At 41.6% G+C, this 15,032-nt stretch overlaps 1 protein-coding gene across 4 annotated transcripts in view; it reads left to right on the forward strand.

The window, feature by feature from the left end:
• The first annotated feature begins 238 nt into the window (after positions 1-238).
• The window catches only part of noc3l (NOC3-like DNA replication regulator), a 67,824-nt gene continuing 53,030 nt past the window's right edge, over positions 239-15,032 (forward strand). For 3 of the 4 annotated variants that reach the window (XR_005945725.1, XM_041210530.1, XM_041210531.1), the window contains exons 1-3: positions 239-476; positions 7,273-7,480; positions 11,277-11,403. Coding sequence is in view for 3 of the 4 variants with exons in the window: in XM_041210530.1 (XP_041066464.1) it covers positions 468-476; positions 7,273-7,480; positions 11,277-11,403 (344 nt within the window). In the remaining variant the exon portion in view is untranslated. The remainder of the gene's footprint in view (positions 477-7,272; positions 7,481-11,276; positions 11,404-15,032) is intronic. The other variant, XM_041210532.1, reaches the window with a different exon arrangement.

The raw sequence follows: 15,032 nt of genomic DNA on the forward strand, positions 1-15,032 counted from the left end.
GTATTTTTATTTTTGTTTCTGATTTTTTTCTAATCTGCTTTCTGAATGGTCATGGCAGCCGAAGGCAGTACCGCTGTCAAACTTCTTAGGCAGTTTTAAAACGTTGAGTCTTTTGTCATCAGATGTTCCACAAAAAAAACCCGCCTGTTTTGTCTCCGAACACTGGCCCCTTTTTTCAATTGCTTTAAAACAGTTCCTACGCCGAGACATGCCATGTACGTCGGTCCTCCAACGAGAGGCTCTGGTCCTCCGGCGGAGGAGGTGACGTTCGGCGTCGCGCCGCTCTTGGCGGAACTTGTCATTGTTGGCGCCTCCGTGGAGCAGGCGGCACGTGGGATAGTGATTCCAAACCGTTTGTCTTAAGAGAAACTTCCAGAGAGCGGGCGACAGGAATCGAGAGGTTTCCGTGCCGGGCCGCTGGTGGTTGAAATTTGGGAAACCGGCCGAGCGAGGAGAGTCGGTGGATCATGGGGCCGGTAAGGGAGCGAAGGAAGCTGCGGGTCCGGGTCCGGGTCCGGGTCTGGGTCTGGGTCTTCAGTGAGTCCTGGGAATTACAGGCAGGATAACGTGTTGCTGCTGAGAGGGACCCCGGGGACACATCACCGGGTCCGTCCCATATAAATCTGAAAGTTACCGTGTACCAGCCAACAATCCTGAAGCCCAAACAATCCCCATCCACCACTACTCTCCTCCATCTGGCTGAACTTGTTCTCACACTGAACAATTTCTCCTTTAACTCCTCTCACTTCCTCCAAATAAAAGGTGTGGCTATGGGTACCCGCATGGGCCCCAGCTATGCCTGTCTCTTTATGGGGTATGTGGAACATTCCTTGTTCCAGTCCTACTCCGGCCCCTTTCCACAACTCTTTCTCCGGTACATCGATGATTACTTCGGTGCTGCTTCGTGCTCTCGTCTGGACCTGGAAAAATTTATTAATTTTGCTTCCAATCTCCACCCCTCCATCATTTTCACATGGTCCATCTCTGACATTTTCCTTCGCTTCCTTGACCTTTCTGTCTCAATCTCTGGTGATAGACTGTCCACCAATATCCATTACAAGCCTACCAACTCCCACAGCTACCTCGACTACAGTTGCTCACACCCGGCTTCCTGTAAGGACTCCATCCCATTCTCTCAATTCCTTCGCCTCCGTCACATCAGTTCTGATGATGCTACCTTCAAAAACAGTTCCTCAGATGTGTTTTCCTTCTTCCTTAACCGAGGTTTTCCACCCCCAGTCATTGACAGGGCCCTCAACCGTGTCCGGCCCATCTCCCGTGCATCCACCCTCATGCCTTCTCCCTCCCAGAAACATGATAGAGTCCCCCTTGTCCTCACTTATCACCCTACCAGCCTCCGCATTCAAAGGATCATCCTCTGCCATTTCCGCCAACTCCAGCATGATGCCACCACCAAACACATCTTCCCTTCATCCCCCCCCGGCGGCATTCCGTAGGGATCGTTCCCTCCGGGACACCCTGGTCCACTCCTCCATCACCCCCTACTCCTCAATCCCCACCTATGGCACCTCCCCATGCCCACTCAAAAGATGCAACACCTGCCCCTTCACTTCCTCTCTCCTCACCGTCCAAGGGCCCAAACACTGCTTTCAAGTGAAGCAGCATTTCACTTGCATTTCCCCAACTTAGTCTACTGCTTTCGTTGCTCCCAATGCGGTCTCCTCGACACTGGAGAGACCAGATGTAAACTGGATGACTGCTTTGCAGAACACCTGTGGTCTGTCCACAAGAATGACTCAAATCTCCCTGTTGCTTGCCATTTTAATATTCTAACCTGCTTTCCTGCCCACATGTCTGTTCTTGGCTTGCTGCATTGTTCCAGTGAAGCCCAACGCAAACTGGAGGAACAGCACCTCATTTTCCGACTAGGCACTTTACAGCCTTCCGGACTGAATATTGAATTCAACAACTTTAGATCTTGAACTCCCTCCTCCATCCCCACCCCCTTTCTGTTTCTTCCCCCTCCTTTTGTTTTTTCCAATAATTTATATAGATTTTTCTTTTCCCACCTATTTCCATTATTTTTAAATCTTTTATGCCCTGCTAGCCTTTCCACCCCACCCCCACTAGAGCTTTACCTTGAGCGCCCTACCATCCATTCTTAATTAGCGCAATCGTTTAGATAATATCACCATCTTCAACGCCTCTGTTCTTTTGTTCTTTTGTCTGTGACATCTTTTGATTATCTGCTCCTATCATTGCTTGCTTGTCCCTACAACCACACCAATCCACCCCCCCACTTCTCTCTCTCTCTCTCTCTCTCTCTCTCCCCCCTCCCTCCATACCAGCTTATATTTCACCCTTTACCTAAGATTCACTCAGTTCTGTTGAAGGGTCATGAGGACTCGAAACGTGAACTTTTTTCTCCTCCGCCGATGCTGCCAGACCTGCTGAGTTTTTCCAGGTAATTCTGTTTTTGTTTTGGATTTCCAGCATTCGTAGTTTTTTGTTTTTATATGTTTTGATAATCCTGAGGGTTCATTCCTTTAAACAGCAAATAGAGAACCTGGCTAATTGCTCACTTATTACAAACTAACTACACTTCAACACTTTTAGAAATATGTTTCCAGAGGAAAGAAGCCTCCTTTCAACTGGCAAATACTTAATTAGGAGGCTTGCGCCAGGAAGCACATTTTATAAGTTAAAATTAATTTACTTTAACCTGAAGCTTTTTAAAAGTTTAATCCAGTTAAAAAGCAAAATCTTTAACTTTTTAGCACGTTATCTAACTTTAAATATCACTTGTTAATGATTTATGTGATCACATTTATATTTTTAAGCAGTTGCTTTATGCAGTTTTTGGGGTGCAGTGATAGTGAGCCAGGGCCACAGATACCTGCTGTTTTCTGTCCCGCCTACATAGTGCTGCTGGGCCTTGCTGCAGTTGAATCTGGGAGGGATTCTCTCTCCCCCCCTCCCCACCGCCACCATCGACCCCTTTCAAAGCAACCAAAATTCTCATCATGGTGATGTCATTGGATTCATAGAATCATGTAGAATGGTTACAGTCCATCATGTCTGTGCTGACTATTTGAAAGAGCATTCACCTAGTGCTTGTACATTTTTCCTTTTCAGATAATAATTCAATCCCCTTTTGAATGCCTTGATTGAATCTGTCTCCAACACACTGTCGGACAGTGCATTCCAGATCCTAATCACTTGCACATGAAAATGTTTTCTTCATGTTGGCACTTTTGCCACTTACCTGAAATCTGTTCTCGATCTTTCCACCAATTTTGTGAACTTTTCTCCCTATATACTCTGTCCAGACCCCTCATGGTTCTGAATACCTCTATCAAATTTACTCTTAACCTTCTCTCCTCTCAGAAAGACAATCCCAACTTCTCCAATCTATTACATAGACTGAAGTTCCTCATCCCTAGAACCATTCTTGTGAGCCTTTTCTGTAACCTGTCTAATATCATCACAGCCTTCCTAAAGTGTGATGCCCAGACCTGTGTTATATACAGTTTTAACATAATTTTCTTTTGTACTGTATGCCCCTATTGATAAAGCCCCGGATGCTGTATTCTTTAGTAACTGCTCTGTCACCCTGTCCTGCTATGTTTAATGACTTGTGCACATATACACCCAGGTCCCTCTGCTCCTGCACCCCTTTTAGAATTGCATCCTTCATCTTATATTGTCTCTGTTCTTTCTACGAAAAGAAATTACTTCACACTTCAATGCATTAAATTTGTTTTGTCACTTGTCTGCTCGTTCCATCAACCTGTCTATGTTGATTTGAAGTTCTACACTATCCTCCTCACAATTCACAATACTTCCAAGTTTTGTGTCGTCTTCAGTTTTTGAAACTCTGCCCTATACACCAGGGTCAAGGTCCATAATATATCAGGAAGAGCAGTAATCCTAACACCAACTATGGAACTCCACTATAAACCTTCAAGTCTGAAAAATAACTTAACCAATATGCTTTGTTTCATATCACTCAGCCAATTTCATATTGATGTTGCTACTGTGCCTTATATTCCATAAGCTGTAACTTTGCACACAGATCTGTTGTTTGGCACTTTACCTTGGCCTTTTGGACGTCCATGTACACCACAACAGCATTGCCCTCATCAGCCGTCTCTGTCACCCCTTCAAAAAAACTTCAAGTTAGTTAAACACAATTTGCCCTTAAATTGTGTGATAGCTTTCCTTAATTAACCTGCATTTATTTTTTTCTAGAAACATGAGGTTAAACCTGCTGGCCTGTAGTTGCTCATCTTATCTTTACACCCTTTTTTGAACAAGATTATAACATTTACAATTTTCCAGTCCTCAGGCACCGCCCCTGAGTCTAAAAAAAGAGGAAAATTATGGCTAGTGCCACCACAGCCTTCAGTCTCACCTCCTTCAGTATCCTTGGATGCACCTCATCCACTCGTGCCTTATCAACTTTGGGTTGTAACTTCCTAGCTCCAGGGCAGTGTTTGTGGGGGTACTCCAAGATGTGCTGGGGCACCCCATCCCCAAGCGTTTTGAGTGTGTGTAAAAGAAACTAACCCTTTCCGTTTACCCTATCTCGAATTTGCTATGGGGTTATTAACAGAAATTGGATCATACCAAAACTGAGTTGTTGGGAAATAGGTCACTATTTGCAAAGGGAGTAATCAAAAATTTAAAACACCTTTCTGTTTACAGATAAGAGGAGAAATCAGGGCTGTTTAAATTAAGCCCACTCATGTCCATTACTATAAAGATTGCTCAGGCCTCCGACCACCCCCCCAACCCTCCCACAAACACCCACCCCACAACCCTCTTCCACCTCCTCCCTCCCCCAAGGCCTGACCCAACCTGATCCTGATCTGGCTCCCCTCCTCAGGCCCAGCCTGACTCGCCTCCCCCCAGGGCGAGTTTAAACCCTTCAAGTGTCTGCACTTCCTCCTCTTTACCATGACCTGGGTAGCAGCATCTTCCTTGGTAAAGGTGGATGCAAAGTATTCATTTACTATCTCAGACATGCCCCTTGCCTCTAGATGCAAGTCCCGAATCAGCCCCTTTTTTTAACCTCCTTTTTACTATTTATGTGCCTGTAGAAGACTTTTGGATTTCCTTTTATATTAGCTGCCAGTCTCTTCTCATACTCTCTTATTGCTTCTCTTATGTGCTTTTTCAATTCCCTTCTGAACCTTTTCTATTAAGCCTGGTTCTTTGTTGTATTATCCACCTGACATCTGTCATAAGCATTGTTTTTTTTTCTTCATCTTAATTTCTATCTCCTTTGTCAGCTAGGGAGCTCTGAATTTGTTTGCCCTCCTTTTCCCCTTTCTGGAACTATACCTTGATTGTGCCAAAATATCTCCTGTTTGATGGCAGCCCATTGTTCAGTTACAGTTTTTCCTTCCAACCTTTGATTCCAGTTTGTCTAGGTCAGATCCATTCTTACCTCAATTTCCCTTCAGTTAATTATTCTTACTCTGGATTGTTCCTTGTCCTTTTCCAAAGCCAACCTAAAGCTCATGATATAATGATCGCTGTTTCCTAAATGTTTCTCTTCTGACATTTGATCTGCTTTGCCCACCTCAATCCAAAGAACCAGGTCGCTCAATACCTCCTTTCTCGGTGGACTGGAAACACGCTGCAGTAGAAAATTCTCCTGCGCACAGTGTAGGAACTCTTGCCCTCTTTGCCCTTTACCACTATCCTAGTCTGTATTCAAATAATTGAAGTCCCCCATTATAACTACTCCAGAATTCTTCACATCTCTAATTTTCTTGCAAATATATTCCTCTATGTCTTTCCCACTATTTGGTGACCTATAGACCACATTGAGCAATATAATTGCAGCTTTTTTGCTCCTTATCTTTAGCCAAATTGGTTCTGTCCTTGACAGCTTCCACCCCTCTGGGACATTCTCAGTAATCAATACTGCCACCCCTCCCGTTTCCTTCCTATCCTATCTTTCTTGAACACTTTGAATCCAGCAATATTTAATACCCACTCCTGCCCTCTTTGAGCCAGGTCTCTGTTATTGCTACAACATTTTTCTAAGTGACTATCTGCACCTGCAACTCGCCAATCTTATTTACCACGCTCCATCATTCACATCTGTGCAAAGTAACCCCAATTTAGACTTTATTACTTGCCCCCTTATGCTGAACCCACCTAATGCCTTACTGTTTCTATTCTAATACTATCTGTCTCTCCAAGTATTCTTTGCATCTTGGCGTTCCTCTCGAGCAACATATTTAACAAACATTTCAGCAAACGGTAGAAGGGATGGTTAAAGCTCTATCAGTGCTAATGTGTCACCTGCAATCATTTACAATTGCCATTATAAACTGTCAGTATTTTTGCAGGTGTTCTTCCACCCATTCCTTACCTGAAGTTGTTGGATGTTTGATTGGCAGTGTCCCAAGTTACTGTTATATCATTTTCCAAGTAAGATTATTCACCTCTGGACCACATTGACCCATTTTTGGCCGCTGTTTGGCCTCGGCAGGCATCACAGCTGAATTTAATCTGGCTCTCGCACAACACTCAACAGGAGTCACTGAATAGTGATTAGATACATGAAATCTGTTCCCTTTCTCCTTTGTACCTCAGGCATTGAGTGTAGTTTTAGTATCCCTATTATTGCATCGGCTGCAATAAAGTCACTGCACAAAATGAAAACCTTCCTGTTCTGTAAGGTTACTGAGTGAATAAACTTGCTGAGACATCTGTCTGTATGTCTCATTTTTAATCTTAAATCAACCATGACCAGGTCAGGGCAGGCCTGGGCCAGACAGCCCTATCAGGGTTACAAGATGACACCCTTAGACAATGAGCTGTACCAGCATACCAGATTGAACAAGTGAGAACCCCACAATACCATGATCATCGATGGTCACAGCAAGCACACCTTCGCTATTAATGGGAACTGATGCTTTGGATCATGTGCAGTGATTCCACAGGCATTACTACAGTGGGATGTTGGAACCTACAAAGATACAAGTGAGGACAGTCTTGCTCTATTTTACATACTGGAACTCAAAATAGAGATTCTGGTTTTGGGTATGGGTGAAAGAATTCAGAGGCTGTTTATGAAGAGCAAGGGGATTGCTGTGGAGGTACAGAATACGCCAAATGTGCGACCTTCAACTTCCTAACGAGTGAGAAAAGATGCACAGCAGCTGCAGTGATCCCACCTCACTACCTCTCTGGAGAGCAGGTGTAACTCACAGCAATGTCTGAGGAACCTTTCTCAAATTGTACAGAATAATTAAACTGTGTTTGCGTCAAAAAAAATATCTTCTGTTGCAGAGAAAAAACACAAAGAGAGTTCCAAGTTTTCGCAAGCTGCTGAAAACTAGCAATGTGAAGCTTGCAAATAAATTGAAGAATAAGCAATATAAGCAGCAAAGTGCGGCAAAGAAATACAAGAAAGAACAGAAACAGCTTCGACAAGCTGCTCGAGATGTTTCGGCCAAAATGGGAACACCATTGGATCAGCCAAAAAGGAAAAGATCAGGCAAGTTCCATTGCCCCATGGTGACTTATGACTTCAATGCAGCACATAGTATAGGCAGGACTATTGGATTATAGTGGCTGAATAAGTCACGTTCAATTTTTTATTAGTGGTATTGTAGGGTTTACTACTGGGTTGGCAATTATATTCCATGATTCCATCCATGTATTAGTATAAAAAAGCACATATAGAATGACCCTTATCTTTGATCATGTCAATCAATTAGGTACATTTAAAATTGTTAATTTCACTCACTTGAGGATTCAATTCAATCAGTCCATGCTTTTGCTATTTAGTTAGTAGGCGCAATAATATTATACTTGTTGTAGTGACAGCTCTGTTCTCATTTCTTCTTTATCACAAAGTAAAAGTGCAAAGACTCGGTTCCCATTAATAGTGAAACCGTGCTTGCTGTGGCCATCAATGATCATGGTATTGTGGGATTCTCGCTTGTTCACTCTGGTGCACTGGTATAGCTCATTGTCTAAGGGTGTCATCTTGTAACCTTGATAGAAGAACAATTTAGTATAAATTGAACTATACCAATTCATTTGTATGAGAAATAGTTAGTGGGTGTTTGGTTTTTAAATACTGCAAATCGGCATTGTATAACAGTTTCCTGGTTCTATGAAAGCTAAAATAATTTAAGTGAGTTCAGTGAAGAGACTTCAAATAATGATTTTGGTCCTTAGACATAGCAAAGAATAATGTTAGTTATTCAATGGCCTGAGTTCACTGCAGTTAGCAGTGATGGAGCGACATTCACTGTTCAGTACACTTACAGTTGCCCCATAGACTTTTATCGGCCTTTTAAGTAGCAGCTTGTTATCGTTGAGCATTTGACCCAGTATGCGCCCTCTACAGTGGATTTGTGGCATGTATTAACAAAGCATGCAACTGCATGACTGTTGAGTAGGATTGTAGAATTCATACTGAAACAGAGTCTAAATCAGAAAGTAAAAGTTGAAATATTTAATTTGTTGTAAAATAATGTACAGAAGGCAAATGGGAAAGAAAGATGGGGTTACGAGAGAGACAAAACCGACAGAAATGAAAAGAAGTTAACCTGAATTTTTTAGAATATCCATCAATAATTCTGAAGGAATGAGATCAGACATTTGTTAAAAATAATAAAATTTTCATTGTCAGAGAGGCTGTTTGCAACTTACTGAGACTAATCATGGTAGAATTTGAAATTCAGTTTGAGGGCAAGCAACTCTGATCTCAAACCAGTGTCCTCAACTTAAATAAGGGCATTTACAGAGGTATGAAGAAAGAGTTGTCTAAAGCAGGCTGGGAAAATAGGCTAAGAGGAAGGTCAGTGGATGAGCAGTGGCAGACATTTAAGCAGATATTTCATAACGCTCAGCAAAAATTTATCCCGGTCAAAAAAAAAAAGGACTCGATGAGAAGGATGAACCACTCGTGGTTAACAAAAGTGGCCAAGGGAGGTATCCAATCAAAAACTAAGACATACAATGTGACGAAAACTAGTGATAGGCCAGAGGATTGGGAATTTTTTAGGAACTAGCAGCAGATGACGAAGAAGCTAATAAAGAGGGAGAAAATTGATTATGAAAATATATTGGCAAGAGATATAAAAACAAAGAGTTTCTATGGGTATATAAAAGGAGAGTAGCTAAAGTGAGTGTGAGATCCTTGGAGGATGCGACTAGAGAATTGATAACGGGGAACAGGGAAATGGCAGATAATTTAAACCAATATTTTGCATCGGTCTTCACGGTGGAGGACCCTACAAACATTCCAAAGATATCAGATAAGCAAGGAGCTAATGGGAGGAAAGATCTTATAACAGTCTCTGCCATGAGGGACAAAGTATTTGACAAACTAATGGGACTAAAGTCACCAGGACTTGATGGCCTGCATCCAAGGGTTTTAAAGGAAGTGGCTGCAGAGATAGCAGAGGCATTGGTGGAAATATTCCAGAACTCACTGGATTCCAGGAGGGTCCCAGCGGTTTGGAAAACCTCTAATGTGACACACCTGTTCAAGAAGGGAGGGAGACCAAAACCAGGAAACTATAGGCCAGTCAGCCTAACATCTGTCATTGGGAAAATGCTAGAGTCCTTTATTAAGTAAGAAATAAGGCATTTAGAAAAGTTTAACGCAATCAAACATGGTTTTGTGAAAAGGAAATCATGTTTGACAAATTTGCTAGAGTTCTTTGAGAATATAACAAGCAGAGTTGAAAAGAGGAACCAGTAGATGTAGTGTATTTGGATTTCCAGAAGACAATCGACAAGGTGCCACATAAAAGGCTATTGCACCAGATAAGAGCTCACAGTATTGGGGGTAACATATTAGCGTGGATTGGTTAACACACAGAAAACAGAGAGTCAGGATTAATGGGTCTCTTCAGATTGGAAAGACATAACTAGTGGAGTGCCACAAGGGTCAGTCTTAGGGCCTCAATTATTTACTATCTGTATTGACTTGGAGGAGGGGGCAGAGTGTAATGTATCCAAATTTGCTGACGATACAAAAATAGGTGGGAGGGCATGTTGTGATGAGGACCTAAAGAACTGCAAGGGGATATAGACAGGTTGAGTGGGTGGGCAAAAACTTGGCAGATGAAGTTTAATGTAGGGAAGTGCGAGGTTATGCACCTTGGTATGAAAAATCAAAAGGCAGACTTATTTAAATGGAGAGAGACTTCAAAAAAGTGCAGCACAGAGGGATCTGGGTATTCTTGTGCATGAAACACAAAAGTTATTATACAAGCACAGCCAGTAGTTAAGGCAGCAAATGGAACTTTGACCTGTATTGCCAGGGGATTGGAGTTTAAAAATAGGGAAGTCTTGTTACAACTTACAGGGTGTTGGTGATGACATACCTGGTATAATGTGTACAGTTTTGGTCCCTGTATTTAAGAAAGGATATACTGGCATTGGAGGCAGTTCAAAAGAGATTCACTAGGCTGATTCCTGGGATGAAGGGGCTCGCTTATCATGAACAGCTAAACAGGTTAGGTCTTTATTCATTAGAGTTTAGAAGAATGAGGGGTGATCTTATTGAAATACACAAGATTGTAAGGGGTCTTGACAGGGTAGATGTTGAGATGATGTTGCCACTAGAGGAGAATCTCGACATAGTTACAAGGGGACATAGTTACAGAATAAGGGGACACTCATTCAAAACTGAAATGTGAAGGAATTTCTTCTCTGAGGATAGTATATGTCTGGAATTTTCTACCTCAGAGTTCTGGAGGCTAGAGGACTGAAAGTATTTAAAGAGGAGATAGATAGATTTTGGAAATATCGGTGAGCTGAGGGCTATGAGGAACTGGCACGAAAGAGGAGTTGAGGCCTAGGGCAGATCAGCCATGATCTTAGTGAATGGCGGGGCAGGCTTAAAGAGCTGAATGGCCTACTCCCGCTCCTGTTTCTTATGTTCCTATATTCAATCGTGCTTTAAAAAATCATTTAATATTTGAATTACCAGCCCTAACATTTAAGCATGTTTAGTGGGTAACTAGTGGGTAAGTTCAGCAGCTTAGATTTGGCATTGAAATCTAAGCTATCAACAGGCCACTAGAGAAGCAAAGCTTGTGGAAGAGCAGGATAGATTGGACAGCAACGTGCAGATTTCTGCATTTAACTGCATGTGTGCAGACTCTGGAATTTGCTGTCTGATTTCGTCCATGATAACGGTGAGTGCCGTTAACATCATTGTTATTATGCAAGATTCGTGACATTGTCTTGTATACATAGTTCCTGCAAAAATTATCTTGCATCACTGCAAATTATTAACCAGTTGTGTTGTCCATATACATAAATAGATGAAGAAGAAGAAGAGGAAATGGAAGAGGATGTTCTTCCTTTAGATATGCTAGAGAATGATGACTTAGAATATATGCAAAGCATGGGTCAGAGGGCATTGTTTCTCACCAGGGACCTTCATTCAAGGTAAGATTTTTATAGTTTCATTTTTCACAATTTATTGCGCTGTTCACTATATTTCAAAGACAATTGTATGAGCTATTATTGTATCATGAAATTGTTACTAAAGTAAATTGAACATAAACACTGGCAGATTTTTGGGTGCAAATAAGATGCTAGTCCTTCATTTTTAAAGGCACTATTGTGTTTTTTTCTACACTATTTCCGAACTCAATGTATAATCCTTAATCAGGAGATTGGAATATTTCAGTCTGTGCATTTCCACAAACTGTTCTTTGTGTACATCTGACATGATGTCTACTTGAGCAACACTGGAAAGGATCAAGTGCTCAATTGACTTTCCTCTTTTCCTCAGATAATATGGGAAGCACTTTCAAATTTCCTACATCTTTGTAAACATTTATGACTAGCAAGTTAGGATGGTAGAATGATACAGCATTGAAGGAGGCCATTCAACCCATTACATCTCTTTAGAATAGCTATCCAATTAGTCCCAATCCCCAGCTCTTCCCCATAGCCTTGTCTTTTTTTTCCCTTGAAGTATTTATCCAATTCTCTTTTTTGAATGTTACAATTGAACCTCTATCTATCATCCTTTTAGTCAGTTTGAACACCTCTAAGATTAGCAAAAACAAATCTGGGTCCATTACAAGTAGAGTCAGGAGAGTTTATAATGGAGAATAAGGAAATGGCAGAGAGACTAAGCAAATACTTTGTTTCTGTCTTCATGGAGGAAAATATTAAAAACCTCCCAGAAAAGATGGAGAATCAAGGGATTAGTGTAAACAAGGGAACTGCAGAATATTAATATTAGTGAAAAAGAGTACTAGAGAAATTAATGGGCCTTAAAATAGATAAATCCCCTGGACCTGATGATCTAAACCTGAGTGTGTTGAAGAGATAGTAGATGTATTGGTGGTCGTCTTCAAAATTCTATAGACTCTGGAATGGTTCCTGTAGATTGGAAGGTGGCAAATGTAACCCCACTATTTAGGAAAGGAGGGAAAATGGGGAACTACAGACCTGTTAGCCTAACAGTAGTAGAGAAAATGCTAGAATCTATAATAAAGGATGTGATAACAGGACAGTTAGAAAATAATGGTCGGATTAGACAGAGTCAACATAGACCTATGAAAGGAAAACCATGTTTAACAAACCTGTTGGAGTATTTAGATGATGTGACTAGCCAAATAGTTAAGGGGGAACAGACAGATGTTGCATGTTTAGATTTTCATGTTTGCAGATGACGCAAAACTAGGTAGAAGTGTGAGCTGTGAGGAGGATGCAAACATGCTTCAAGGGGATTTGGAGAGGCTAAGTGAGTGGGCAAAAATTTGGCAGATGGAATTCAATGTGGAGAAATATGAGGTTATCCACTTTGGTAGGAAAAACAGAAATGCAGAGTATTTCTTAAATGGTGAGAGGCTGGGAACTTGAAAGGGACTTGTGTATCCTTGTTCATAAGTCACTGGAAGCTAACAGGCAGGTACAGTGAGCAATTAAGAAGGCAAATGGTATGCTGGCCTTTATTACAAGAGGATTTGAGCATAGGAGTAAAGATGCATTACTGCAATTATATAAAACCTTGGTGAGACCTCACCTGGAGTATTGTGTGCAGTTTTGGTCTCCTTACCTCAGGAAAGATATATTTGCCATAGAGGGTTTGTAAGGAAGGTTGACTAAATTAATTCCTGAGATGGAGGGATTGCCCTATGAGGAAAGATTAAATTAGACTGAGCCTTTATTCTCTGGAGTTTAGAAGAATGAGAGGTGATCTCATTCAAACATAGAAAATTCTTATATGGCTCGACAGGGTTGATGCAGGAAGGATGTTTCCCCTGGCAGAGGCGTCTAGAACCAGGGGACAGTCTTAAATAAGGGGCAGGCCATTTTGGACTGAGACGAGGAGGAATTTCTTCACTCAAAGGATGGTGAACCTTTGGAATTCCCTGCCCCAGAGGGCTGTGGAGGCTCAGTCTACATATTAAAAACATCAAGGGGCAGAGGGATAGTGCAGGAAAATGGTGTTGAAGTAGAAGATCAGCCATGAAATCATTGAATGGCGGAGTGGGTTTGAAGTGCTGAATGGCCTTCTGCTCCTATTTCTTATGTTCTTAAATGTTCTCTTTACTTCTCTGCTCTAAGGAGAACAACCTAGCTTCTCTACTCCCTTTACATAACTGAAGTCCCCTCATCCCTGGTATTTTATTAAATCTCTTCTGCACCCTCTACAAGGCCTTGACATTCTTATTAAAGTATGGTGTCCAACATTGAACACACTACTCCAGCTAAGGATTAACCAGTGTTTGATAAAGATTTAGAATAACTTCCTTTTGTATTTTATTCCTCTTAATAAAGCCAATGATCCCATATGCTTTTTTTTATTAACAGACAACTCAACTTTTCCTGCCACCTTGAAAGCTTTGTTTACATAGGCCCCCAGGTGTTTCTGTTCCTGCACTTCCTATAAGAACATAAATCAGAGCAACAGTAGACCTTTGAGTCTGCCCTCAATTCATGACAATCATGGCTGAACTTCGGCTTGAATTCCACTTTCCAGTCCATTCATAACCCTTGATTCCCTGAGAGACCAAAAATGTAACCATTTCAGTCTCAGTCTTAAATATACTCAGCCTTCTGGGGTAGAGAAGTTCAAAGATTCACAATCCTTTGAGTGAAGACGTTTCCCTCATCTGAGTTCCAAATGATTGTTCCCTTATTCTGAGACTGTGCCTCCATGGTCTAACCTGTTTGTCCTGTCAAGCCTCCTCAGAATCTTTTATGTTTCAGTAAAATCACCTCTCATTCTTCTAAACTCCAAAGATATAGATCCAAGTTACTCAGCCGCGAATCATAGGGCAAGCCTGTCATCCCAGGAACAAATCTAGTGAACCTCACCTGTACTGCCTCCAATGCAAGTATATCATCCCTTAAATCTTGAGACCAAAACTGGGCACTGTCCTGCAGGTGTAGTCTTACCAAACCCTGCACAATTGTAGCAAGACTTCTTTATTCTTGTATTCCAATCCCCTTACAATAAAGGCCAACATGCCATGTGCCTTCCTAATTGCTTGCACTACCTGCATGCTAACTTTCTGGGTTCTTTGCATGTGTATACCCAAGTCCATCTGAACTTCAACGTTTACCAAAGTGAATAACCTTATGCTTTGCCTACATTATACTTGATCCATTCACCTAACCTTTTCATATCTCTTTGCAGCCTCTTTGTTTCTTCCTCACAGCTTGCAATCCCTCCTAGCTTTGTATCATCAGAAAACCTAGTTGCATTTCTCTCAATATCTTGGTCTAGGTCATTAAAGTAGCTGAGGCATCAGTGCTGATCCTTGCTGTACCTCACTAATCACAGCCTGCCAAGTTGAAAATGCCCTGTTTATCCCTACTGTTTTGCTTCTTATCTGTTAGCCAATCCTCTCATTAATCTGTGCAGAACATTCTCGGATGCCTTCTGGAAATCCAAGTACATGACATCTACTGGTTCCCCTTTATCTACTGTACTAGTTACATCCTCAAAGGAACTAATAAATTTGTCAAACAGGATTTCCCTTTTGTAAAACCATGTTGACTCTGTCTGATCATACTATAATTGTCTAATTGCTTTGTTAAGACTTTCTTAT

This window comes from Carcharodon carcharias, chromosome 17 (assembly GCF_017639515.1).
Source record: "Carcharodon carcharias isolate sCarCar2 chromosome 17, sCarCar2.pri, whole genome shotgun sequence".
Lineage (NCBI taxonomy): Eukaryota > Metazoa > Chordata > Chondrichthyes > Lamniformes > Lamnidae > Carcharodon > Carcharodon carcharias.